The sequence below is a fragment of the Drosophila melanogaster genome, chromosome X, assembly GCF_000001215.4.
Source record: "Drosophila melanogaster chromosome X".
Classification (NCBI taxonomy): domain Eukaryota; kingdom Metazoa; phylum Arthropoda; class Insecta; order Diptera; family Drosophilidae; genus Drosophila; species Drosophila melanogaster.
Genome location: NC_004354.4, coordinates 15,627,682 through 15,654,639, shown reverse-complemented (window position 1 = coordinate 15,654,639; position 26,958 = coordinate 15,627,682). Strand labels below are relative to the sequence as shown.

At 41.2% G+C, this 26,958-nt stretch overlaps 2 protein-coding genes and 2 long non-coding RNA genes across 4 annotated transcripts in view, besides 2 other annotated features; 2 read left to right on the top strand and 2 right to left on the bottom strand.

The window, feature by feature from the left end:
* The first annotated feature begins 1,208 nt into the window (after window positions 1-1,208).
* Window positions 1,209-1,276: a mobile genetic element.
* Window positions 1,277-6,191: 4,915 nt separating this feature from the next.
* Window positions 6,192-6,258: a mobile genetic element.
* Window positions 6,259-9,648: 3,390 nt separating this feature from the next.
* On the bottom strand, window positions 9,649-10,418 carry CG8117 (uncharacterized protein). Its single transcript, NM_132821.2, has one exon. It carries the CDS (start codon window positions 10,347-10,349, stop codon window positions 9,861-9,863), a length of 489 nt encoding a protein of 162 aa, NP_573049.2. The 5' UTR covers window positions 10,350-10,418; the 3' UTR covers window positions 9,649-9,860.
* Window positions 10,419-12,531: 2,113 nt separating this feature from the next.
* Window positions 12,532-13,082, top strand: lncRNA:CR44893 (long non-coding RNA:CR44893). The gene is made up of 2 exons (NR_123922.1): window positions 12,532-12,810; window positions 12,878-13,082. It is a non-coding gene; the product is annotated as a long non-coding RNA:CR44893 (long non-coding RNA).
* A 4,543-nt stretch (window positions 13,083-17,625) lies between these two features.
* On the bottom strand, window positions 17,626-18,332 carry lncRNA:CR44423 (long non-coding RNA:CR44423). Its single transcript, NR_123921.1, has one exon. It is a non-coding gene; the product is annotated as a long non-coding RNA:CR44423 (long non-coding RNA).
* A 2,873-nt stretch (window positions 18,333-21,205) lies between these two features.
* The window catches only part of sog (short gastrulation), a 30,152-nt gene continuing 24,399 nt past the window's right edge, over window positions 21,206-26,958 (top strand). The window contains exon 1 of the mRNA NM_001272647.2: window positions 21,206-21,831. The gene's annotated coding sequence lies outside the window, so the exon portion shown is untranslated. The remainder of the gene's footprint in view (window positions 21,832-26,958) is intronic.

Genomic DNA, 26,958 nt, shown 5'->3' with positions numbered 1-26,958 from the left:
GAACTACTTGCCTTTGCGGTTTTGGGAAATTATTTCGAATTATGACATATTAAGATTTATGCATCGGGGAGAGAGTAAATCGCCGCGGCGAGGGGATAAAGCGTTTGCCAAAATTGCGCGAGCACAGGAGGCGACCGCAGGATGCTGCTTCTTGGTCCTTGGTCCTGCGTTCAACATCCTTGCATTTCCATGGCTGGATCGCCCGAAAGCCTGATCGGGTTTCAAGCGATCGCACAATGGGCGCTCCGTGACTTACAGCTGTTGCTGAGAGAAGGAGGGAATCCTCCATATCCACATCCACACTCGCACTCACATCCATATCCTCGTCTTCGTCCTTAAACTCGAGTCGTGTATCATCCTGGGCCGCGGGCAAGGCGACGAGCACGCTATTATTATTTCATATTTTGATTTATTGTTTGGCTTATTGTTTTGCCACACATTCAGCGCGATGGCGCCGCAATTTTTGGCAAATGCCAAATACCTTATGCCCTATGCGTTTACCTTCACCACCGCCTTATCCTTTTGTTTATGCGTCCTGCGGTCTTGGTCTCCTTTTTTCGCCAGCGATTTATGTTAATTTTTTTTTTGCGCAACTGAAATTTCATGTCGTCTTTTGTTGTTTGCCTTGTTTCGCACAAAAGAGGTCAATAATTCAAAATTCCACCAGGCTGATAGCTATGATTTATGGTATTTTTGGGGCTATGTAGTGTGTTAATTGATTAACCCTATGTACGTACATTGTTTACATTTGAACATATTTTTTTTTTATAATTATTATAACAATAGTTCTTAAAAATTACTTTTTGCTGAACTTCAAACCACTTAAAATATTCAGATTTTGAGTTTAAATGTAAACGCTTAAGCGATTTGCTCAGTAGCGACACCTGTGGCTGTTAAACTGCACCAACTTCGGTGGTTCGACAAACTGACGATAGGTGTCGCTCTTGCCGTTTGTGAAGTAATTTGTAAGATGCTGTATATCTACATCTTACATACAATATACTTTTGACAACTGTGTAAAAAGTATTGTAGTTAATTATGGCGTAAATTAATTATTTAATATTTTCCCTCAGGACAAAAATAATTATTACACCCAAAACTCGTAGAGTAAAATGGAGTTCCAGCTTTGCTGAAATGTACAACTGTAGAAGGTAGCGTTTTCGACCCTATTATTGTTCATTTTTTTATTGTTTCCCCATTTTTATTGATAGCTGAATAGGGGGTATCTGATAGTCGAGCAACGCGACTATAGCCTTCTCTCTAATTATTTAAATTGATTTTCACGTGAAATGGCTCTGCCCTCGTATTTCCTGCAAAGGCGTCGATTTCCCGTGAAATTCTAATATTATTTGACTAAAATCATTCGGTATAAACTATAACCATTTCCGATTGTAGTAGCCATAATTGACGAGCATTCATTTTATTTGGACTACTCATTTGTTGAGTGTTTCAATATTGATGGATTTTATGAGCGGCTAGATGAGCTCTGGATGCTGAGTGGGATGTTGATCGAATAAACATACAGAAACTAGCGCCAACACTGAGAGAAAATAAGTGGGTAGCTAAAAATACCAGCGACTACTTTACTTAATAAATTTTAAATTATTTCCTACTTATATATTGTTACACGATATTTTGTTTTATGAAATTCCACGCTCCGATTGTACTTACTTCAGACAATTTTACAAATTATGCTAAATATTTATTACTAGCTTATTGCCGCCAGTGTGGCAATTTTCTAGATCGAACCGATTGTTTAGGAAATTCGCACACATTGCTCACCCGCGGGGATCTCGTTCTCATCCAGCTGGATGACATCATTTTCAGTCATTGTGAATGAAATCCATCGCATGAATGACCTAATAAATACAACAATGAGTGCCATGAATCAACGGCGGTGAATTTTCCACACAATGGGAAAATTTGCAGTCCAATCAATTGTCATCCCATTTCCCAAAATGCCATCCAGAGCGCTACATTTCACCAGAAACAGACGCGGTGTCGCCAGCACCACCCACTGCACCACCCATCGCACCACCCACCGCATCACTGATCCCCACACTCAATTAACAATCGCTTGGCATCGAGTGACGTTGGACAGTTCGAGACCATGTTAATTAATCAATGGAAAATGCCGTTTCACTCTTAATCACTCTTAAATGGTCGCACATACGCCAACCAACCACTTACACCCACTGACCCACCCACCCACTGGGCTACCACCTCGCCGCACCTCATTCCAACCACTTGGATGACATGGAACACTTGGATTACGCATTGCATGAATTGCAATTCAATTCAGTTTACTCATCGTTTTTTTTTCAAGTGTTTTTGCTTAAGCATGGAAGTTAGGATGTTATTTATTTGGGTTTTTTAATTGGTATGCTAGTGACGGCTTTCCGAGCGAGCACTTTGTTGTCTAATAGGCGGTACTTAGCTACGGTGAGGTAAATATTTTTCTTTTTTGTATTTTTCAACGCCGAACTTTGATTTACTTCACCAGCGACGAGATGCGCGAGCAACTGAAGCAGCTTCTGGGCGACCAGCTGGCCATTCCCATTTCCATCACCTAATTACGAATGTACTCTCCTTTTTGCTCCTGGCCATCCACATTTTTTTTTTTTCTTTGCTAATTAGCCAATGTTTATTTGTTAATTGGCGGCAGCGCCTACGCCAATTCGATAATTTTTTTTGGTGGGAAATGGCAATTTGAGGCAGATTACACATACGCCGCGTGGTCCACTTGCTGTTACAAACGTGTAAAAGCGCCGCCGCCAGCGAAACGAGTTTCCCCCGCCCCGATATAGCCACCACTTTTTTTTTTATGCTTTTTTGATGATGTGTGATATATGGACACGCAATGAAATGGCAACAATTATTATGCAAATGCGACGTTTTGTTTTATGAGCCATAAAAAACAGAGGCAGGCCAGCAAAGCACTGTGTGTGCGTGCTAGTGTGTGTGTTTGTGTGCGTTTACCGAATAGAAATGGCAGGCAAATTAATTGAAGCTAATTACGAGCAGAAGGAGGAGGAGGAGGCGGAGGAGGAGGAGGAGTAGCTTGAGGATTGGGAGGCCAAGATTACGCCAGCTTGGACCACACGTGCTGGCGATGCTGGCGATTTTGCACCCGGAAGATGATGCCGCAGATTTCCAGGCACTCATCAGCTTTTCAGACGCGCAGCGTTGATTAAAGCAAGTTGCAACAATAAATGCAGTTTCATTGGAGTTAATCAGCCAAGGCAGTCGCTGAACTCGCCTACGGGCAAATCAAGTACAGGCGCACTTCCGTAAAGCGAACCCGAGCAAATGTTCGGGCCGATTAAGAAGCGAATGGAATCGTTGATATTTAAACAGGATTTTTGTTTTGACTTTTAAATGGGTGGTGTTATGTAGATTGATTGTAAACAATAGCCATGAAATGACTTTGAAGTTGGTTAGAGAGTTTCAAAAAAAACGAAGCCCTGCTGTAGTGAACAAATTAGCAAATTGAATGAAGCGTGCGAGTAAGGGAGATAGCGCGTTGGCGGGAGCGAGATGGAACGTCTGGTGGCAGGGTCAACTTGTGGCATGTGTCTTCTGTTCGTCGTTTTGCTGGGCATTTGATTGGAATTTATGGCTCGCCGGTTGCATATTTATGCTCTTGCTCTTGTCAAGCGGCAGCACATCTCCACCACCACCCTGCACCACCCTGAACCACCACCCTGCACCACCATGCACCACATTGCAGCAGCAAGTGAACTGCATTAAGATGAGACGGACCGATAATGACATTTGTGCCGCATCTTCGCCGGCCACTTGAGCTGCATTTGCAGCTTTTCAGCATGTCGCTGGCATTTGAATCGCAATTGAAATTGAAATGACTTTGTTGCAATGTCGTTGTGCTGCCCATCGCGGCCAATAAATAAAGTCACATTTTGCATCGAACAATGCGAAGGAGGAAGAGGATGAGGAGGAGGCCCAGATACAACTAGATATCCAAAGAATCGATTGATCTTTCCGATCGCGAGCCAACCAAATAAACAAGATATTCCCAAGTTTTCGTGTTGAAGACCCAATAAACAACCAGCCAGTTCCCATTTTCCCCATTACTCCAATTTTGATTACTCAACTATTTGCAACGCGTGAATGAAAATTCCCTAGAGCGCAGTGCCAATAATAAATTCTATAAATATGCAAATATGCAGTGGGCCAAACGATGCCAATGGCCTTAAGTGCTGCGAGTCCAACCACCCAACCCACCCACCGCTTTTCCGCTTTTACACACATTTTCCAGAGGCTTTTCCATCCTTTGCGATCGCTGATTGGCAGCGTACGTGCGCTTTTCCCATTGTGGCAATTGAAAAATTGAAAAATTGAAGGAGAAAAAAAACTAAAGTTTGAAAAGTGGCAAAAGAACTGCCGGCAGCTGCAACATTTGGCCAAGTGCCGATTGCCAATAATTTATGCACCACTGCAAATATACGCGCACGGCGACGATCAATCCAAGCCAATCGAATCGAATCGAATCGAGTTGAATGGAATGAAATGAAATGAAATGAAATTGAATTGAATCCAATGCGATCCAAGGAGCCATCAACGAGCCACTGCCAAACTATCGATCACCGCCGGTTTGCTGGCCAACCCGACGAAGTGTCAAATAAATAACGCGAACAGGCCATAAAAATGGATGACACCGGGAGCAGCCAAATCGAGCGGAGGTGCAAATGTGGCCACTTTAATGAAAACAATAAATCTTCATCACTTTCAACTGAATCGAAACGAAACGAATCGAATCGAAATGCAAAGCAATCGAATGAAAATGCCAGTGCAAAGTCCAGTGGCGTGGTCATCAAAAAAAAAAAAAGGGAGGGTTCGGTTAATCCTCTCAAAAGTAGTGATTTAAATTAAAAATAAAAGATATCTAAACAACGAACTTTATTCCAAATAAAAATGCAATACATCTTAGGTGGCAAGTCAGTAGAGTAGCTTATATGGAACTATTCATACAAAATTCATTTTGGATAGTTTTTACGAAATAGTTTGATGCATAGTTGTAGACACTTTTGTAAGGGTATTTTCTTTTAAGTACCCTAGTGAAAACCCCATTTTTGGGGTGGCACTACGCACCTGATCGCCGTGATAATTTATTGGAAGCGAAGTGCACTTGTTAACTTACACAAACCGAAGCTCGTCAATTAATGGAGCTTTCGCCACCCGATGCTTCCTGTCTCGCCCTTCCCGTGGGCAAAAAAAAAAAAAAAAAAAAAAAAACTGAAACGGAAGCGCAAATTTTGATTAATTGAAATGGAAATCCAACAAACAAAATGCCAAAAACAAAGGCGAAACTAGGCGGCTACAAGTGAACAGCCGCGGGGGAGGAAGTGGCGCTGGCGTAATTGGTCAACGGTGGGTGTGTCCATGTCCACGAAGCCACCGATCCGCTAGCACCACTGGCGTCATCGCCACTGACGCATAAAAAAAAAAAAAATATTCGTGGATCGGTGGAGGAGTAGGAGGAGGAGGAGCAGGTCTGACGGTTGATGGTTCTTCTGTTCGATTTTCATGGTTGTCAGCCAAACGAATTTGCAATTTATTTTCATAAGTGACCAGCCAGCAATCGCCGCACACCACAAGCCACCCACCACCCACAGCCACCCAGTCAAGGTCGCTGCCGAATGCAAATTGATCGTTACCCATTCGAACATTAATCGCCACGATCGTTTGTCAATCAAGGAAAATGACGAAGCCCCCAACCCATTCCATCCCCACACCATTTATTCGATCCCCAATCGATGCCACTTGAGTTATGCAGCAATCGTTCCCGTTGTATTTCTCCTTTCTTCGATGAGATCACTGGCTGAAAGACTTCCGGCAAGGTAAATGGATTGGATGGGGCAAATTCCTATGCACTGCGATCTATTGCTTACCGATTGAATCTTGAAACTGCAGATCGTTTATTTTATTTAGGGGTTGTATCGATGCGATCTAGTACGACTCTATAAATTAGAAGTACCAAAATGCCATTGTAGCCTCATTTGAACTAAACAATTTCCCAATACGACAGCTTAGCTTAATATTATCTTACATAAAGCTTATACACTTGTTTATAAATATATGTTACCTATTCGGTTGAATGGAATGCGAATGCTTTTCATTACTATTACTTAAAATTGTATATATTCCATTTCGCTTGCCACAGCAGCTAGCTCTTTCTCACACATTATCCGAGTACGAGGTATGTGATAGTCGCGTCACTTGACTATAGCTTTCCCCCTTGTTTTATTTATAGCGTACGCTATCATCAGTCATCAGTAGTTAAAAGTATATAGTATTATTAAGTATGTCACTCCATTGTAATCGACAATCAACCTTTATTATCAGTGTAATGGGTATGTGATTGTCGAGGCACTCTTGTTATTTTATTATATACTATATATACTATTTTTGAGTTCGTCAATCGATTAAAATTACCTCTCCAGTTGCACAGATCAACGGGGTAGTCCACATTCCATTCCATCGAAAGGAATTCCACGTATTCGCTGGGCGTTTCGGGGGCGGACTGGGCATATGGGCGTGGTGGGAGGGGGTGGGCGTCACGGGGCGTGGCCACACGTGAAACGGCTAATTTGTTGATGCAAATGCGGGTGTGGCCTGTTCTCGGATCGGAGTCCCCAGCACGCGCCCACAAATAAATAAATGGCTGGAGATGGAAATGGAAACCGATGACGGGGAATAGGGAATGACGGCTGGGTAGCGGGGGAGACGGGGATGGGAACTGGGGGGCTGGGGTCTTGGACCGAGATCGCAGCCAATGGCGACAATTGGCATTCACCGTCGCAATTAATCATCATCACCGTCCGATTGACAATCGGGCCACAAATAAATCAAAATCAAAGGCATAAGAAAGCGAATGCAGCGTCGGCATACAACTGCACTGAAAGAAAAATATGTATGAAGCTTCTGGTCAAGCAAACCGCAAGAAGCGCATTTAAGCTCAAGTATGCTCAAGTATTTGTTGTGTAACTTTAGATGATTCAAAATCGCTTTCTTATGTCTTTTTTGACTGCACTTGCCCTGAATTTCGTCGAGTGTAGTTCCCAATCATTGCAACAATTCATCAAGTATGCAAACACACGCGGCCGAATCAATCAATGGCGAGTAGTAGGAGTGCATGGAGGATGAGAAGGAGGAGAAGTTGGTTGAGAGGTCATCGTTGCGATTCTGCGATTCAGCAGTTCCACAGAAGGTGTCGTAATCCTGGACGCAAGGGTGCACGGACCAACTGACAGGGGCAAGTGCGTCCTGTGCCACCAGATGACGCACGATGCGGCCGGAAAAACCCAAAATCAAAAACCGAAAACCGAAAACCTGGTCAGAGTTTCCGAAAACCAAAGAGCCAACATCGAATGCGGCACAATAACCCGATTGTCTGCGAATACCCACGATGATCTAGAATCGCACGGAGAGCACTCTCACGCATCCGTGGCCATATGGGTGCGGCCAAATCGGAAATTCCCAGGACAGGTAGAATGCATTGGATATACGGGTATACGGATTGGAATTGGGATTGGGATTGGGACTAGCACCAGGTTGCAACGCCCGCCAAGAAGCCAATTTAAATAAGCAGCATAAACAAAAGCGACAGCGTTTTATGATCCCCGCTCCTTATCCTTGCACAAGGATATCGCCATGGCCACGCAGGTAGGAATAGCAGATATGGCGGCAATGATGCGCCAACCGCACTGCTTCGTCCTGGTCCTGGTCGGATGGGCTTTTCCCACGCAACCGCGACCTTATCTGCGCCCCTTTTATGAGGCTGCATCTGTTTTCGCACCTCGATGCCGTTGGCATTATAGCCACATGTGTATGGTGGGAATTTCCGATCGACCAGCCTACCTGTTCCGCTGAAACCCGGGAATCTGTCCATCCTGAGCTTCCACACACACACACACACACACACAGGTCAGTCGGCATCAATTGGCTGCCATAAACATATAACAATCAATATTGAATCCTTTATCGTAGAATTTGTTGTATATGCCCATTGCAGTCCTTCGATTAAATGATGGCTAAAATGAATAAAATGAGTTGCTAGGTTCGAAGTAGGTGAAAACTGGTCAATAAGCCATATCCTTTATGATTAGATATTCTAGTAATCTGGCATGAAATACACAAATATAATAGCGAGTGATTAGTTTTATATAAGTATTTCTATTAAACCTCTAATAATTACCGCTTTACATATAGATTTTTTTAGTTGGATGCGGGCTTTAGTACCATATAGCTTTACCTGAATCTTATCGTTTGCTTTGGCTGATCCCCCAGGATCTGCGACATAATGCCAAACACAAGCAACTTGTTCGCCTGATCTTCGCAATCCCAGCAGGTTAACTACCCGATTTTATCGAGCAACAGCAAACTCTTTGAACTGATTTGCTATATTTCATTTATGGCCGATTCCAAGTCCATGTCCATTTCCCATTTCCATGTTCGTGTCCAAGTCCGTTGTTCGTTGTCCATTTCGATGTCAGTCATTCATTTTTGTGCTCGACTGCTAATGCCTTAAAGCCAAAATCCATTTCGTCGTTTGGCCATATAATCCAACATTATACATTAAATATGGCACTTGAAAGCACCGCGCGTCTGCATGCCAATTTCAAGGCCCCTTTTCCTCCACTTCACCACCCACAGCATACCATCCCATATCCCACCGGAATTTTCCGATTTTCCCCATTTTCCCCCAACAACACCACCACCTTGCTGCGATCGCACTTGTCGCTCGCGCCGGCGCCTTCAGGGTCGTCAATTTTTTGAGCGACATTTCGAAACGGTGGCTAAAATCACAAAAGCCAACAGAAAAAAATAAAAATCAACTATGGCGAAAAAGTAATACAAATGAAATCCGAAAACAAATAAGCGATTTTGTTTGTGGGGAGAAATGATGATGATCGGCGCCAGACGGACATAAAAACGCCAAAAGAAACGGAAAGGAAGCCTGGGAAAGGCGCATTTCCACTTTGTTTATTCGGAGCTCTGAAGCTCTTTTTAATGGTTTCTTTTTTTTTTTTTTTTTGGCCAAATGGCCAATTAATGCGATTTACTTGATACGCTTTTGCATTTTGTTGTTGCTTTACGACGGCGGATATTAATTAATTGGCCCGTCTCTGGGGAGCAATTCCCATTGTGCCCATCAAGAGTCCACCTATCATCCCAGTTCGCAGTCCAAACCTGAATCCCAAACCCATAATCCCATTCAATGCCGTTAATGTGGGCCATAAAGCAAATGCTTTAACGTCTATAATTTGTCTGCACTTGGAAACGACCCACGCATACTAAACATAGTATACTATACTATATATACCATCTCATCCAATTCAATTCAATCCAATTCAATCCCATCCGATCCCACCCACTCCGAGATCATCGCGCCGAATGATTCATTAAAGTGTAAAGTGCTAACTAATAGTCGAAAAATTCATTAAATTAACGCTCGCGCTATGCTCGTTTTTTATACAAGCAAACTCGTATATTGTTGAATGTTTATGAAACAAAGATTTGCTTTCTTTCGGACTTTCGGTGCTAGTTTATCTGCTTTCGCAGGCGAACAAAGGAGCATCCATCGATGATGGACTCATTGATACCCTCTGGTATTTAAAACGAATGAATAAGATTTTTATGACATGTAATATATTTCCATAATATGTATGTTGTATGTTGTATGTTGTATGTATTCTTGTTAAAGTATTATTTACATATTGTGGAAGCCAACGGAAGATCAGTCTGTTTATTGATATGAGATATTGTGAATTGTGTGAGTTCGTTTGCTTGGTATCCAGCCAAGACGGGTGACTCCTTCAAGGGACTCTCTCCACGGTTGTCTAGCTCTTCCAGCGGTTGCCGCACTCGTCGCATATCACAAAGGTGATAATGGGCTCGTCACCATCACGGATATGCAATTGGCTGCAGTTGCGTTTGTCGCAGCGTTCGCATTTGAACTGATCCGTCTTGGTGCCCTGAACCTTGGCCATCTGTGCCGCATTGATCGAGTCCTGAACGTACTTCTGGCGCATCTGCTTCATATCATCGCTGGCCATCTCCTCGGGCGTCATCTTGGATAACTCTTCGGGCGTTATTTGACCTAATAGGAACTTCTGGCGCAGCTCTGGATTCTTCGGATCGCGCAAGTTGGCCAAACGCGAACGTATGCGATTTTTGTACTTCACCTTGCAGCCGTTCAAGTCGCCGTAAATTGCGTCCTCCAGTTTAGCGGCCATGTCATCCGGATCGCCACATCCTGGTGGCATGTTGCCCGATTTCAATGCGGTTGCCAACATCTCGCGGCACTTGATGCGTATTTCCATGGACATGGCTGCAAAATCGAAAGAAAGTTTAGTGAATTTATTCAACGAAACCGGAAAGCACAATTTTTAGATTGTGAGAAGTTGAGAGGTCACTGAGAGATGTCTAAGCTGACAGGAACGGCAAGGTAAATGAAGGTTTTTACTCGGCAACTTTACAACCCAACTTGATTAAGGTCTAAATATTTCGGATTTATTATGCAATATTTCTACTTAATCATTTCTTAACCGTTGTGATTAGCATGTAATTAGTATGAATTTGAATAGATAAATCTACATATGTATAAATGTTCGATTTGGGAATCCCCTGCGTAATGCATCACTATTCCATAACGCCCGCTGTGGCCCCCAAGAAATGTGCTAAAATTGGACACTGAAAGGAAAACCAAACACAAATGAAAATCAAAATCGAAATGGAAATGATATTTCCCATTTAGTCTATATGTTTGTGTTTGTCGTTCCGCTTTCTTTGTGCGCCGCTGGCTTTTGATTTCGCTAATCGTCTACAACAAACAGCGCGGAGATGATCTAATTATTGACGCACGAATCCCGCAGAAGCACCAAAAACAAAAGGAAAATGAGTAATAAAAAAAAAAAGGAAAATGGGAAATGGAAAATTGAAATATTGAAAAGCCAAACAACAGTGACGAAGGGGGGGGGGGGGGGGTAGCCACAAAAAGTAGGAAAAAAGCCCAAGCGAGCGAAATTGAAAACAAAATCGAAATCATTATCCAAGTCATTAGCTTTTTAGCGAATCGTTCTTTTTATTGTTGCCGGATATAAATCTGCTAATGTACTTAACCACACAAACATCTAAAACACCCACCACCCAGCCACACCCCCGCTTGCCAACGTCCCACTTGGCTTCGCTTTCGTCCCACTGTGCGTGCGCGTTTTTCTAGCGTTTTTAAACGCCTCCGCCGACCTTCAACTGTTAAACTTGACGACCTCAGCGTAACGTAAACAGCCGCCATCGATTCGAAGCTACCCAAATATAAAGATACAAATGTATCTATCTATCAATGGTCTGGGGAATTGGTTCACGGCCGATTACTGACCTTGGCGGCCTTTTGTCTTTCACCTTTCGGCCAACAACGTATTTGGCTTGGTAAACAAGCCCCAGAACAATGGGTAAAACCTTGAACCTTTGTGGCCAATCAATTTCTCCAGATTGGCGAAAATAAAAAGAAAGTGTGTGGCCAACATGAGGGGCAACCAAAGAAAATTTAAGAAAATATCTCAAATATGTTCCTGTTTCAAACTACTGTTCAAAATACATTAGCTTTTGGATAACATTCTTGCAAAATCTTAAATCAAATTGAAGAAAAATCTTAAAAAACACAAATATAAGTAAATAAAGTTTGGACAATGTGGTTTATGTATAATATATTACAAAACATTTGAATGATTACATGAAGATCGATGAGGATTTACTAATAACTCCTGCAGAATCATCAATTATGTGTGAATAAAACTTAAAATGTCCCACTTAAATAGTTAAATTCCAGTACGCAGCAATTTTCCACTAATTTACCTCGATCAATTTGCATTTTCCAAGTTTTCTAAAGTCCAATTGTTGGTTGGTTGGCTGGCTGCCTGGCTGGATGGTTGAATCGATGGCTGGATGAACGTTTCCCATCGCCGGAGTGCAGTTACATTCGCTGCCTATTTGTCTCCCGTCGAAGCCAGCCCACTGCCACGCCCACCCGCCCGCTACGCCCCCGGCGTGGCATTCTTTCACCTTGGCTACGTGATGCCATGGCGTGATCGTGTAACAATGCGAGTGATTAGTACGCGCCGGCGTTCAAAATGCGCAATCCGCCGATGGCAGCGAACTTGCCTTTTTTTTTTTTTACCTTTTTTAACTTTTTTTTCACCGTCATCGTTTTTTGTTGTGTTTGTTGTTGTTGTTGGACTGTAGATGCAGTTTTTGGATGCCGCTTGGCCACAAGCGATTCATAAACGGGCTATATGTGTTTTTTGGGTCGACTGGGATGCAAAAAAATAAAGAAATGAAACAACAAATCAAAATATTCTGTTAGAACATTTATTGTATAAACATTTGAATCTCTTCATTAATCTTAAGAAATATATTTCCACTTTTATGTTAAATGTTTAATTATATTACAAGGAGTCTGATTAAGATATATTCGAATAAGGTTTAGTTTCATAAACATAACATACACACACATAATACCTCGTCTTCACTGGGTATTCGGAAGTTGTCACGCCCTTTTTTTTTGTTGCAAAATCTCTGTATGTTTTGTTTTGTTGTGTTTCGCAGGCTTTGCAGTGGCCTTTGTTACCGCTGACTGTCTGTCTGTCTGTCTGTCTGTGTGTTTGCAGCTCCTCTGTCCGCCGATCGACAGCCGCACATCCACAGCCACCACATCCAATGGATGGCCGATTGGTCGACTGGATGCATTGCAGCATGCGCCCATGCGCCGTACACTCCACTATACAACTGGCGGTCGAGTGAAATGATTTAGTGTGATTTATCTGCGAATTCCTTCTTTCAATCTCTTCTCACGCCACAGATCGCTTCGGAAAAGGGCCTCTGGCCTCAGGATTTGTGGAACGGAGGATTGGGAGCAACGGAAGGCGAAGGAGAGGCTGGCACAATGCAACAGGGAACATGGAGCATGGAGCATGGTGCATGGTGCATGGATTATGGATTATGGAGATGGCCATAGTCGGGTTAAGCCCTGCTAAATGGAAGGAACGGGCCACGCCCACACCGTGAAAGGAAGGTGTTATAAAAGCGATAATAAAAAATTATAAGCTATGCCCCATAAATTGGCATTTAATAGTTGAAATTTACACTGAATTGACAGTGGCTCGCAAAAAAGTTGGCGGCGGCGTGAGTAGGCATACTAAATTATCACAAGCTGTTCAGGTAGGTCTACCACATCCACATCAACATCCAGATCCACATCCATATGTATGTATATCCACCCGCCGCTGAAATGCTGGGGAGGATCAGACGATACCCATTTGGTGGAGCCGCTGCCGAAGGCAATCGGCCGCGATTTATGATGCATCATTATAACAATTTTTATTATGGTTATATTTTGATACGCACGCCAGCGAAATCATGTTCATTTATGAAATATACGCCAAGTACAGTGCGGGTAATTTTATAAGCTCATTTTCCAACTTCCTGCGCCTTTTCTAAGATTTTACAAAGATTTCAACACTTGCCTTTTATGGATGCCATTAATTGATTGATTTGCTGCAATAAGAGAATCTACAATATAAATAATTTGAATGGATTGCGATATAGCAATGAGAACCATCCCACACTTAATGGCTGCATTTATCTAATCTAATATTTAAAAATAAAATACACACCCTCAATGCAATGACATAATTTCATAATATTACCAACTACAACATTCGTTTTGAATAACGTTTTTTTTTTTATTGTCAGCGACAAGCTAAAATAAATAACGTACGCAACTGATTAATGAATTAATTAAATCATTACCATAAATCAAATCAATACCCAGTTTTGTTTTGTTAAACGCTTTGTGGGCTGTTGATTGTTATTGTTTGTTGAAAATAACACCAAATACGACCTTGAGTTTAATGAAAAGATTGTGGTATAATTAACCATGTCCAAATTTACAAGCATTTCTACCAAACGCAATCAAAAATAACTTTTAAAGATTGTAGAATTTATAAAAAAAAAAAAATCCCCAGACCTTTTCATGCGAAATTTCGTACTTAAAGCGCTACAGTTTCGATACGCACCTTTCGTTTCGCTGCGTCTTCGTTTTTTTTTTTTTGGGGAGATCTTATCAACTGGCCGCGTCCCCAGACTTTTGGCCATTTTATCTGGCACACTCAAACCATCCGATCATCGTAATCATCCTCATTACAGCTGATAGTGGGCCAGAACAACTTTATCTGATTCGTGTTGCAATTCGCTGACCTCGTCTCGTCTCGCTGCTCCGCTCCAATTTTTGTCTTTTCATTTCCCGATATATATAAAAATATGTACATTAATATACATAAATATATATACATATATAGATAGATATAGTCACTTCTTTGGGCTGCAATGTGAAATTTCGGAAAAAAATATTTATCTGCTTTTATGACTGACCATCAAAGTCTTAACACATTTTCGAGTCTGTTTGTTCTTGATTCGTGTGTCTTATTTGCCTGTTTGCCTTCTTTTTTCTTTTTATTATTTCTTGTGTACATAATTCATTTATTTATGTTTTTTTTTTTTTTTTTTGGTTTGGTTTAGTATAGCTGCGTTTTTGTTGGAGTTTCGAGTGTCAATTAGCGAGGCATTCGCTAATAGAGTACTTAGGGCCGATTACCGGGGTGAATCGAATCGGTTAAGGCCCAGTTAATCGCAGTGACATGATCGTCGGCGGTCTGGCAAGGGACTTCTCCCCCCCCCCCTTCCTTCTCACTGTGCCAACATGCCCCCCACCAAATCACCCTTCTGTGCTGTGGCAGACAAACAGGCACAGAAGCATGGGGGCACTCGCAAAGTGGAAGTGGAGTGCATGTTGTTCGATGTATTAAAATTCCAACAATTAGGAAACATTTCACATGCCTTTCTAATAGCCAACAACGTGCTTGGCAACCCAGAGGGATCCATGGATCCATGGATCGCTGGCTTGGTAGCTTGGTGGCTTGGTGGCTTGGTGACTTGCTAGATCGCTGCTGGATGGATAGATGGCTGGATGGCTGGATGGGTGGATGGGTGGATGGGTGGTGTGGCATGGAGTGCCATGGTGTTTTGTGCACTCAGATGCAACAAGTTGATAGCCGGAGCTAGTCAAACCGCTTTGCTGCTCACTCACTATGCAATTTCACAGAGGCGAAACATGGGCGGTGGTGGAAAAGCGGAGGAAAAGTGATGGAAAAAGGAGCAACTGCGGCAACAAAGGAACAGCAAACTGGAAGCAGAACATCAGCATGTTGGCATGTCAATAATCTTGTACCAGTCGTGCTGGAGGAGTTCCACGTGCACTGAGAGAAAAGGTGCACTAAAAAAAATATGACTGCTAAAAATACACTGCTTAAACATTGAAGTTTTCCACACAAAATACCATTGATCCTATCCTTATCCACGGATTATCATTAGTTATGTATATAAATTTCAAGTATACATGTATTTTTCCAGGTGCAAATGTAGTTGGGGAAAGCAAAAGCAAAAGTGGCAACAAAAGCAAGACAAGTTGCAAGTCAGCCAGGCCGACGACTCACATCGATCGATGAGACTGCATCGAGATCCCTGTCGCAAAGTCCCCGACCGAGATATCGATCTCGTTCTCAGTTCCAATTCCAATTTCCAATTCCTATTCCGAATCCGAATCATTCGCCGCCATTGGACGTGACTTGCCACTTCCGTTTCCAGTTTGCCACGCACTGCATTGAATCGAATCGAATTGAGTTCAATTCGATTGAAAACGAAATCCGATTTGTGCCATTCGTTCATGCGTCGTCGATCCATCAATTATATTCGCACTTTCCCACCAAGATCTGGGAATTGCGGTTCCCTCTTCCACATCCCAGAACTTACATCCCAGTTCCCACATCCCGAGATTCTCCTTGTTGTGTCACGCTCTGGCCACAGGCAACACCCTGCAGCGCGATCGCAGCCAGGTACGCCCACCCAACGAAATGCAGATACGTGACCGGTACAGTGAGCACGCACCGAGTGACAACGGATGAGCTGGCGATCAATAGAATCTTTTGCGAAGAAACACAGCCTGCTAAACAGGGTGTCTATTATCGAGTAAGTCGTCATGCAACCAACTATGTAGCTACAACTAACATATATCTCATATATCTAACTCAAATGTAATCCTACTTATATTAGTATTAAATATTTCAATGTTTTTGTAGATTTTATTTGCTATTAAATTTCCTTAGATAATACTCATGGCATTACATTTCGCATATACGATTATATTATATCATATTTCATATATTAATATTCATATTTCAATATAAAATCTTGCCACATAATAGCAGTTATGCGTGTTGGAATTCTATTCTTCTATATATTTAAGAACAACAGGAATTGAAATGCAAGTGATTTGCTGCCATTGAATCGCAGACCTTGTCGTGCTGGGATTCCGTGGCCCCATGCCTCCATGTTTTCCATTCCATTTCCATGCTGACGACGAGACATTTTGGGACGTGGCCAGCGAAATGACGCGAAGGTGGCCAAAAACCAAAGCCACATTTAACAGCCAAATAGTAAAAATCAAAAGCAATAGCAATAGCAAAGCCCCAGCACCGTGCCAAGCATCAGCCATCAGCCATCAGCCACCAACCACCAAGCAGCGAGCAGCAACCACTGAGCATTGAGCACCGCATATATCGCATATAGCACATATGTGCCATACAGTATATATGCTGCAACCACCGACATCGACATCGACCCTCGCACGTTCCACGCTCCATTGACAGAAAACAAATTTGCATTTGCCAGGCAGTCATTCCGCAAAAAAAAAAAAAAAAAAACAGGGCACTCTGAAAAGAATCGAATTTGAAATGGGTATATGGATGGGGTAACTTCTGCTCAATTGGTCATGATTTCAAAGATAGACGCTACTAGCTCTCAAAATAAGGGTTTTTATTAGCAATTTATTATTTACAAACATGCTTAAAAAATGTTTTCAAATATTATAAGAAATATTACAAAACTGTATGCTTAACCAAAGTATGAAATATTTTTAATTTCTCTTCAAAACTTATTTCTCGCCGATTTCAGTGAAAAACTACGGGGTAGAATTCAAGTCCAGAGGAATAATATTGCGAAAGCATTTCCCTGACTAATCATGGCCAAAGAATCCCATTAGCAAAGGTCCAAAATAATTCGCAAATTATTTGAGTTAAGCTGAAGATTATGTGCTAGAAATTAATAACGCGCTGAGTCAAGCATGAGAATGGCGACATAAATCTTATGGTGATTTTAAAAAGATTTGCATATAATTTTCCTCACAAGCCTGTTGCTCATATAAACATAACCATGTTCATGTTTTTTTTATTTTCTTAAATATTGCAATATGTTCTTTGATATTTAATTAGGAGCAGACAAGAATTCAGCACAGTTTAGAAAGTATTTTCGTATTTTTTTTTGTCTTGCCCAATCATGTGTCAGATTTGGTTAAAAGTTTTTGGGAAACTACGTAAATCGAATATTTGGCAAAAACACAGAACTTGTTCCAACCAGAAATCACCTAGCAGATGGGGATTTTTGGTAATCCTAAAATAGGGACGGCTTCCTTTCGGTGGCTTAAGCTACCCTACTGTCCACACTGCGTATACGCCATGTCGTACTCGCACTCGCACTCGAATGTTGCGCATACGCCGCGTATGCCCGATTAGCGAACTAGTATTTAAAATACATAAATAATTGGCCAACAATTTGCGCTGTCTGCGCACACTGATTTCGTTGATTGGGCCATCCTCCTCCTACTCCTCTGCCTCCTTCTCAACCTCCTTCATCTCGTCCCGTCCCCGTTTTTCTAGTTTTGATTTTGGTTCTGGTTCGGCATTGTTTTGTTTTTTGCTTAATTTTTTGATTTTTTTTCTTTTTGTATTTGTTTTTAGCCCTGTTATCTCGACGATATATCTACGGTGGCCGGTGGTCGATGCTCGATGTTGTTCGAATGTTCGGTTTCTGGCTGAGATGCTCACTGTGCCGTCTGGCCGGCCGGCCAATGTGGCATTGTCTTAATTATCTGCGGATTTCGTACTCAGGCCGTGACTATCTATTGCCGCCGCCGTGGCTTGACTCATCGCCATCATCATCACCTCGATTCGCATCTAGCATCTAGTATCCTCCTCATCTTCGTCTGCATCCTCGTCCACACATATCCACATCCACATCGTCGTCATGCCCATTCCTCGTTCGCATTCCCATTACCAGTCTCATCATCATTGTCACACGGTAAGAATTTAGATGGTTTTGGAAATTGTGTCAATGGGCTTAAATGTAATTAGATGTTAAAACATCTGAAAATATAATAAAGTAAAAATATAAGATAAATTATAAACATTTTAAATAGCATTTTAGTTAACTCCATATTGAAATTAATATTAATCTTTGGCAATTATGAGTTAAGATAACGAAGCCGCTTTTATGGTTTCTTTTATAAAAGTTTTACCATTCAAGATGTGCTGTAATCCGAATTTGCCAAGAATTAGCCATTGTTTGTTATTAACTACTATTGTTTCTTTTTTTTTAGCTCATTTTGATGAAATGTTTGCCGTGCAGTGGAAAGAGCAGCGGCTACACAATCAACTTCTTCTATTCTTCTATTTTTCTCTGGCAAGATCACGCGCCTCTATGCGATCGCTGATAAAATTCTATTTTTTTTTAGCCCGTCTGTGTTTTTTTGTTCTTGTTATTTTTTCAACTTTTTTGCGGATTTATTGTGTTTATATTGTTTTTTTTTTTTGACAGCATTGCCGCCGAACTGTGGCCATAAACATTTGCATTCGCTTGGATTGCATTTATTTATTGAATTTGCATCATGTGCTGGGTTCAATTTATAGGTAGCTATATTCGCTATTTATATATATAAATGAAATATATATATATATATATATATGTATATCTGTTTATAAGGATAAGCCCCGCACGTGCCCCTGACTTTATGATCGCGTGCTGTTTGTTTGCCCGTCGCTCTTTGTTTGTTTCCTTTTCCGCCGGCTTGTTTGCTTACCTTGCCAACTTGTTTGCCCCCCTTTTGTATTGCCCCACCCCTCTTCCCCCACCTCCTATTGTGGCCCCCCTTGGACCAACGCCCATGCCAAAAGGCACTAATTGCCGCCGCATTTGCAGCTGATTTGGCGCTAAGCGAATGCGAGCTGCCAGGCAAATATTTATGGGGTCATTCCCGTCTCGTGTCAGCCGCTGGCCAAAAAGCCAAAACAACTAAAACAGCTTCAATATCAGCTAGCTAGTATGGCCCTGAAGATTCCAACCGAGTTGCTAATTTAGTAAATAACAAATTTGATAACAGTGCGAGCAACCTGGTTTATCTACTAATTGTTAGCCAAGCTAAGTGGCAGGGATTGGGCAAATTTTATTGCAAAAACTGATATAAAAAAGGTGAAGCCTTTTTGTCAATTAAATATGTCATTTGCTTTTTATATTTGCACATCTTATGGTGCCTGAAAATATTTTCATATGTAATTATTGAACATCTATTTCTTAGCAAGCTGAGGAGAATTATATCAGCAATGTCAAAATTATAATAATAATATTTTTACAGAGTATGCCAGTTTGTCTCGAAAGCTTGAAGTGCGATTTTGAATATATTCAGTACAATCAATTAGTAGCTTATGACACATTTTATATATATTATGAATATTTATAATATATTTATTTCTATTCAATGCACTTTTGTGCCAACGGAGCATTGCCCAATTTCCATCGAAATCGCAGCCATTTTCGAGCTTCTCGCCAATTTCCATCACGTTGCAGTCTCGATCGCTTCGAAATATATATGTAAGTTGGAAATTCAGAAACTCAGAAAAACAGAAATTCAAAAAGTCGGGACTGAGACTTTGACGTTCGATCGTGACAGAATATGAATTGAAAGGGAAACCAGATTGTTAGCACTCGACTATGGGTATAGAGATGGTAGAGGTACTGGGCATGTCCATAAGGTTGGATACCGTTGTGATAGTGTGTGTATTCATAGTTACACACATTATCGAGCCAGTGAAAATGTTCTACACAACTTTGCTATGCTAGTGACGACTATTTTTAGACGTCCAGCACCACAGCACTTTGTTGGCAAAAATGCAGTAACAAAAATAAATAACTTGGCCAACAGTTAGTTAGTTGTTGTTTGCCTCGCCCCGCCGCACTTTTTTTTTTTGATGGATCATCGCCGTCGTGACGTCAGCAAATGTTGTTTTGTTCGCTGCACCGAAGGCGCAAAAATATTCGGCATATTTGTGTTGATCTCTAGCCGTCAAGCGTCATGAAACGTAATGGATACAGCTCCTTCCGCCTGGCCACATCCACGGCATTGTGGGCTGTCCTAGGTTAGTTTTCACTGTACTCGAGTCGAGTGGGCGAGGCCAAACGCCTCACTAGCCGCCAATCCCGGGCACGATTGGGCTGCCAAGAAGCTTTTGGCTTCCATGGGAAGACAGCGAAAGCCTTTAAAATGCCAAGCTGCACTGGGAAAAAAAAAACAATGAAGTAATGTAATTGGTCATGAACGAAGCTTTTGTAAATATACGCATTAAGCGATTTCTTTAAAATATATATTTTTTTTTACTTATGTAATAAAACTATTTTAAACTGTTTTTTAAAGCTTATAAGTGAAAATAAGTTCCTAATTATTAGAAAACTCAAAAGTATTCATTATTCATTACTTTTTTATCCTGAAAAGTTGAAAAGGGTTTGCAAATAAAATGAATATGATGAGATATTATGATAAATCACCTTTAGTTTCTAATAAAGCTACCAAAAAAGCGTTCTAAAGATATCCCTCGGAACCAAATGTATCTGAAAGTCGTAATATCTTAGATCCTAACGTAATGCTCTTGGAAATGGCTTTCTGTGGCTACACATACACATACACATGGCTACACAGCGATTTGTCGCCGCCGTGGAGAGGAAAGAAGAGGAAAGGAGAGGAAGGGAGAGGAGAGTCCGCTTGGAGCTGTCTATGTCTATTTTGCGAAAGGGGGAGATGGTAAGGTGAGCGATGCCGGCGAGAGTGGGTGGCGACATTGGGAGCGGAGAGTGATGGCACCAGAGAGAGAGAGAGAGAGAGAGGGAGATCGAGTGAGAGAGCGAACCGCTATGTCTAGATCTAGGTCTATATGATTATATGCTGAAAACTTCAGTTTGTCAAAGATCGCGACGACCGAACGAACGACGCTAGAGAAACGCGCACCGAAATCGATGACCAATCCAAACGATAACGATTGCCAGCCCGCAGGAGTCATTTCGAAAATTGCGCGCGCGTTTTTGGCGACGTATTGCATATAAATCATATGTATATGTCCGCATATACATATAAACGAAACGAACATATAGAACATATATTTCCATATCTCGATATTCTATTTCATTGTTCATTGTTGCCCCTATTTTTTTTTTCTTGTGAAACGTATGTATGTGCGCGCGTCTGTGGAATGGTGCAATTACAGTCGTAGTTATTGGTTTTTAATGAACCTCTTAAATTGCCATTGAGGAACGTGAAAAGTGCCCGAAAGCCCGAAACGGAAATTATACTTTACACTCATGATTATTAGTTGTGGAAATTGCAGCTTAAATCGCCATTAATCGACACACACATATGGGCGTGGGTGAATCGTTAAATAGTACTCATAGTGATTGCACTGCTACACTGCGTTTCGGCATGTTAAGTCTGGCCGTTTTGAGAAGCAATAACTATTTAACCGAATTCTTCTATTGCCCTTTCAATAACTAAATAACACACAGCGACTTGGCAACGAAATGCTAGCTCTAGAACAGATGAAGGTAATGATAAGAGTGTCTCAACAAACAATACAATCCTGAAACGCACTGTACCTGCAACCTGAAAGCTCTTGCCCCTCTGGATTATAAGTCCGTCACTTTCGGTTTTAATGATCGCATTGAAATGGAATGTCATCGACCAATTTCAATTCTAATTCCATTCCGATTCCGATTCCGACCCAATATCGTCGAGATCGAGGCGACACACGCCCCAAAAACGAGACAATTACCCAGGAATGGGGCATGATTTCTTTTATTATTACTGTGTTTAGATCGAATCTGACGCCAAAAGGGCGACCTAAAAAAAAAAAAAAAAAAAAAACCAAGACAAGAAAAAACGTAATCACAAAGAATGGGAAAAATCAATCGAACATCGAACATTCGATGCGGACCAGTTGCAGAACGGCAAAGGGGGCAGATCGGTGGATAGCTGGGATAGATAGACAGATATATACATAGATATATAGATAGATAGATCGATCGATCGATCGGGCGATCGGGCGATCGGGCGGTCGGGCGAATGATGAAATTTCCAGAGCGTTTCAATAGCAACCGGCAACAGAAAGAAAAAGCAACACCGACCGACAACGAACCATTTACAATTCCAATCGAATGGCAATTGTTGCCGACTTGCAGCATGATTCAAATCGAGGGCGTGACAGAGGAAATGGGGCGGGGGGTAAATACCTAGATTACCGTACTCGATGACGCAGCCCAGGTATGTGTAGGTACTCTCGATCGCTTGAAAGTCGACAGATACTCGCAGTATCTAGCGACAGTGATGAAGAGTTTAACTGCGCTCGGAAAATCCATCATTATCATGCCGCTGATATGATAACCAACCATTGAAATGGCTAAGCAACAATCTGTTAGTAAGATTGTATGGTGTTTTATTTCGATCATTAAGCTAAACTAAAACTTCCATCACTTAGTTCAAACTTTAGCTTGTCTCACGAATCCCATTCCGTCCATCAATTGATCAAACAATCGATCGCCGGATCGTTTGAGTTTGTTTGATCGTTCGATGATCGCGACAACAAGAAGAAGACGACCAAAATTTAACGATGTTGGCCAGTTGGCTAACTGCGGTTTTACTGCCACTTTACGTGCTGCTGTTTTGTCTGGCAAACAAAACATTCGCACACACATGACACACACACGGCACACATGACGTATACGCGATATTTTTGGCCTGCTCTCGCACAGAAACAGAAAGACATAGTGCGAGTGCGAGTGGGACGGGTGGACTGGCGAAGGGAGAAAGAGCTACACGGAATCTCTGTTGCTAGGGTGGCAGTTTGTATGGGGGGTTAGTCAGCTTATAAATAATGGAATATCATCTAGGTGCTTTCTGAGTGCCGCAAACTATGGTGAACTTTCGTACGATGGAACCTCCGGAAAATTACTCAATCGAATCGCACACAAATTTCCCGGAAATCTTATATTTCATTTAATGCTTTTAAGATTTTTTTAAGAACTTTGAACTTAGTAGTTGGTCTCCTTTCAACCTATTCACTTTTAATTTGTCCACTGTTTCTAACTGATTCACACAGATGTCTCAAATGATTGGACCTTCTGGCTTCGATGACCATCAAATCAATTGCATGTGACTGCAGTGAAATAGTACTCAACCACACACGCATAAGTGCATATTTATGTAGTACACTTGAAGAAATTGCATTGAACAAATAATTACAAAAGGAAAAAATATTTTAGGCAGTACGATTTATGGAAAATGCAAATATTTCTAGATTGAAAAAAAAACTTACTTTTCAGCTGTTTTGGCTGTTTAAACTAATGAAACACACCAATATTGATCTTCAACGTCTCCGAACTGTTTTTCGAAATCAAGAAAAGAGAATTTTCTCTCAGTGTGCGCATACTTTCTGGCCTGTTATGCAGTCAAAAGCCGTCACTTTGCCGCTTCTGTTTCATTTGATGTCTTTCTGTGTGCGTTTGCCGTTCGCCATTTGCCATTTGCCATTTAAATGAATGCAGGCAATTTTGCGCTGGTGGCTGCTGTTTTTGCTGCTGTTGTGATTTGCTTTTGATTGGCATCTAATTTATGATTGACAGTTACATTAGAAACATCTCGGAACAGCAAACAATCAGAATCGGGCCTACCGCAAGATCTCGCCAAGGCATCGAAAAAGCATCGCCAGTTGAAGCATCGAAGAGCTGAGACCTTATGGTCGGATATCGACTTAGCTCACGGTTGTCAATCAAGCTATTAAATAATTTACAAACAAACAAACACACACGCGAACACACACATTACATACATATAAGCACACACACACAGCACGCACACATAGATGAGCAGCACACTGAGAATCGAATTTATGAACTAACATCTTGATTTACGTAGTCTTCGCTGGCTGAATGCGGTTTGAAGCTTTGACACCTTGACGGGCATTGTCAAAGAGTTTCACACTCAGCGGCACTCGCACACACCGGCTACTGTTCTATCGGATTACGCGGCGTATGCGCAATGTGGCCCGAACGAGAAGCGATCGAGTATCGAACTGCCAGTTAAGGCGGCAAGTGGAAAATGCAGTTTATCAGTTAGTCAGTAAGTCAGTCAGTCGCTTAGTCAGTTGGGCAGTTAGCCAGCTGGTCAGTTAGTCGCTAAGTCGGCTAGTCAGTCTGTCAGTTAGTCAGTTAGTCAGTTAGTTAGTTTGTCAGTTTGTCAGCCCCCACAGAACAAAGTTGTCTGCCCGATATAGGCCACAATGTGGGGCTGTAAACAAAACTTGAACACTCGACGGAGCACTGACATAACCGCTCTGCAATCGACTGATAAGAAACTACTATATAATGTATATAGATACATATTTATATATATACACATATATATATGGGCTTGCAATTGCCTGGTAGGTGGGTGCCGTAATATTAATTGCCAATGAACCGCGAATGGAAAGGGGGAAATGAATCTGTCAATGGAAATATTATTTTGATAATGAAGTAAGGATGGAGTATTTAATTATCAATTTTGGCCTTATTACTTAAATGTAGTATTAAATGTAATGCAGTAAATGTAAAGTAGAGAACCAAAAAGTTACTTTTAATAATTTTTTGGTGTTTTTATCTACACATTTTCTTTAATTTGGTTGCAAAGTCTTCCCAGTTAGTTCAACGTGACCTTCTGGCTCCCGCTTTTCTTTTTGGACCGTTCAAAGTACAACTTGGCCGGAAAACAATGAGAACACACACTTTTACCCAAAGGAAAATGCCCAACGAACATTTTCACTGGCATACAAAGTGTATTTTCCATCGCCTCGCTGAGTGCGCACAGATTGTTCAGATATACTGGGCGACTATATGGCAATATGGCTATATCTTTGCATGGACATACATAGATATAGATATGCTGTGTGTGTCATGTTGCTGCTATGCTGGCGACGCTGGCGCTGACGCTGGCGTCGACGTCGGCAGAGCTAGCTAAAACTACATAAATCAAAGGAAAAGCATTTTTCTGTTTTCTGTTTTCTGATCGTCTAGCTGAAAATTTGCTTTTGTTTTTCGATTCATTTATATTTCTCGTAGTCGTTTTTCTCTTTGCTTTTCTTTGCGATTGTTGATTGCTATCGTTGTTGCTATTGCAATGGCATTTTGTACGCATGTTTCAGACATTTAACATTTCGTTTTTTTTTCGTTTTTTTTTATATAGACAAGAGACAGATATCGTTCATATACATTACACATAAATACATACATACATCTAGAGGCAGGCTTTTTGTATTTTTTTTTTTGTATTTTTTTGCGGCGGGGCCGTGAGGCCAAAACATTTATAGGAATATTTCAAATTGCAGACGACGACGCCTCAAATGAGGCTGACAAAAGGAAAAGCGACAAAAAAAAGCCAAACATAAATAAAGCTGAAGGGAACTATAATTGATGGTAGAGCCGGCTGAGATACCCTGTAATTTGGTGGCCATAATATCAAGCACTCGGCCGGGGGAAATGCCCATTAAAATGCTGCTCAAGTGTAACAATAAAATCACATTCTCATATGTTGCAAGCAAGTTTTAATTATGCATTAATTTATGAAAATTATTGGAAACAGCGAATGCATTATTTTCATTCATTTCATAGTCGAGTGCGTCGATTTGAAGAAAAAGTCCTGTGGCATTACTCGATTTTCTTTGATGTTCGCCAACGTGAAACACATCACTATCAAAAATAAATATTTCTATACAATTAAATGGCAAAGCTACCTGAACTTTTTCCATATATTTAAATGTATTAAATGTATATTTAAATTAAAAGTCGTGAAGATTATGCCATTACGATCTAGTTAAATATAGCCAGGCAGCCAATTTAGATGGTTTTCGTTTTTTTTTTTTCTAATTGGAGATCAGCCGAGAGATTTAGGGAACCCTGGACCTGTGATGAGTATATCAAATATGAAATTAATGAAAACTGCGACTAAAAGCCAAAGCGTGTTGTTTGCTTTTCTTTTGTTGATGCCATCTATTTTGGTGCATATTATTTCATATGCCTTACATTCTTGTTTGCTCGGTTGGTTCGATTTGGTTGCTTTTAATAAACCGAAAACTATTTTAATATGTTTTATTTATACTTAAATTGTGACACAAATGATTGTTAACGATATTGCTAGATATTATGGGGCAGGCATGATAATAAAATCGCAACTGAAGACCAAAATAAAATAGAGAAACAAATCAAAAATGAAATGGAAAGGAACCAAACCGAAAGCAAACCAATTAATTAGCGAAATGCCCATGCAAAACCGCAGAAATTTTGTCACATACCATATAATATTGTACGTATGTATGTACGAATGTATATATGTATGGTTGCTTTTGGGTCGGCAGCTTCAATTCGAATATTTCAGCTTGTCATATTCGCGGGCATTATTTATTAGCAATACTTAATATATAGTTGACGATGGCTAATTTTTTTTTTTTTTTTGTTTTGTGATCCGTCCTCTGCTGCTGTTTTTTAATTGCTCTCACACGTGCCGCCTGCTTTTTGTGTGTTGAACACTTATGTATGATATCTGGTCTGGGCGATGATGATGATGATATGTGGAATGTTTCGGCCATAAAGGGACTAGCTGCGCCGATTTAGCCAACTGTAGAGGAGCCTCCTTTCTTGGCAAGG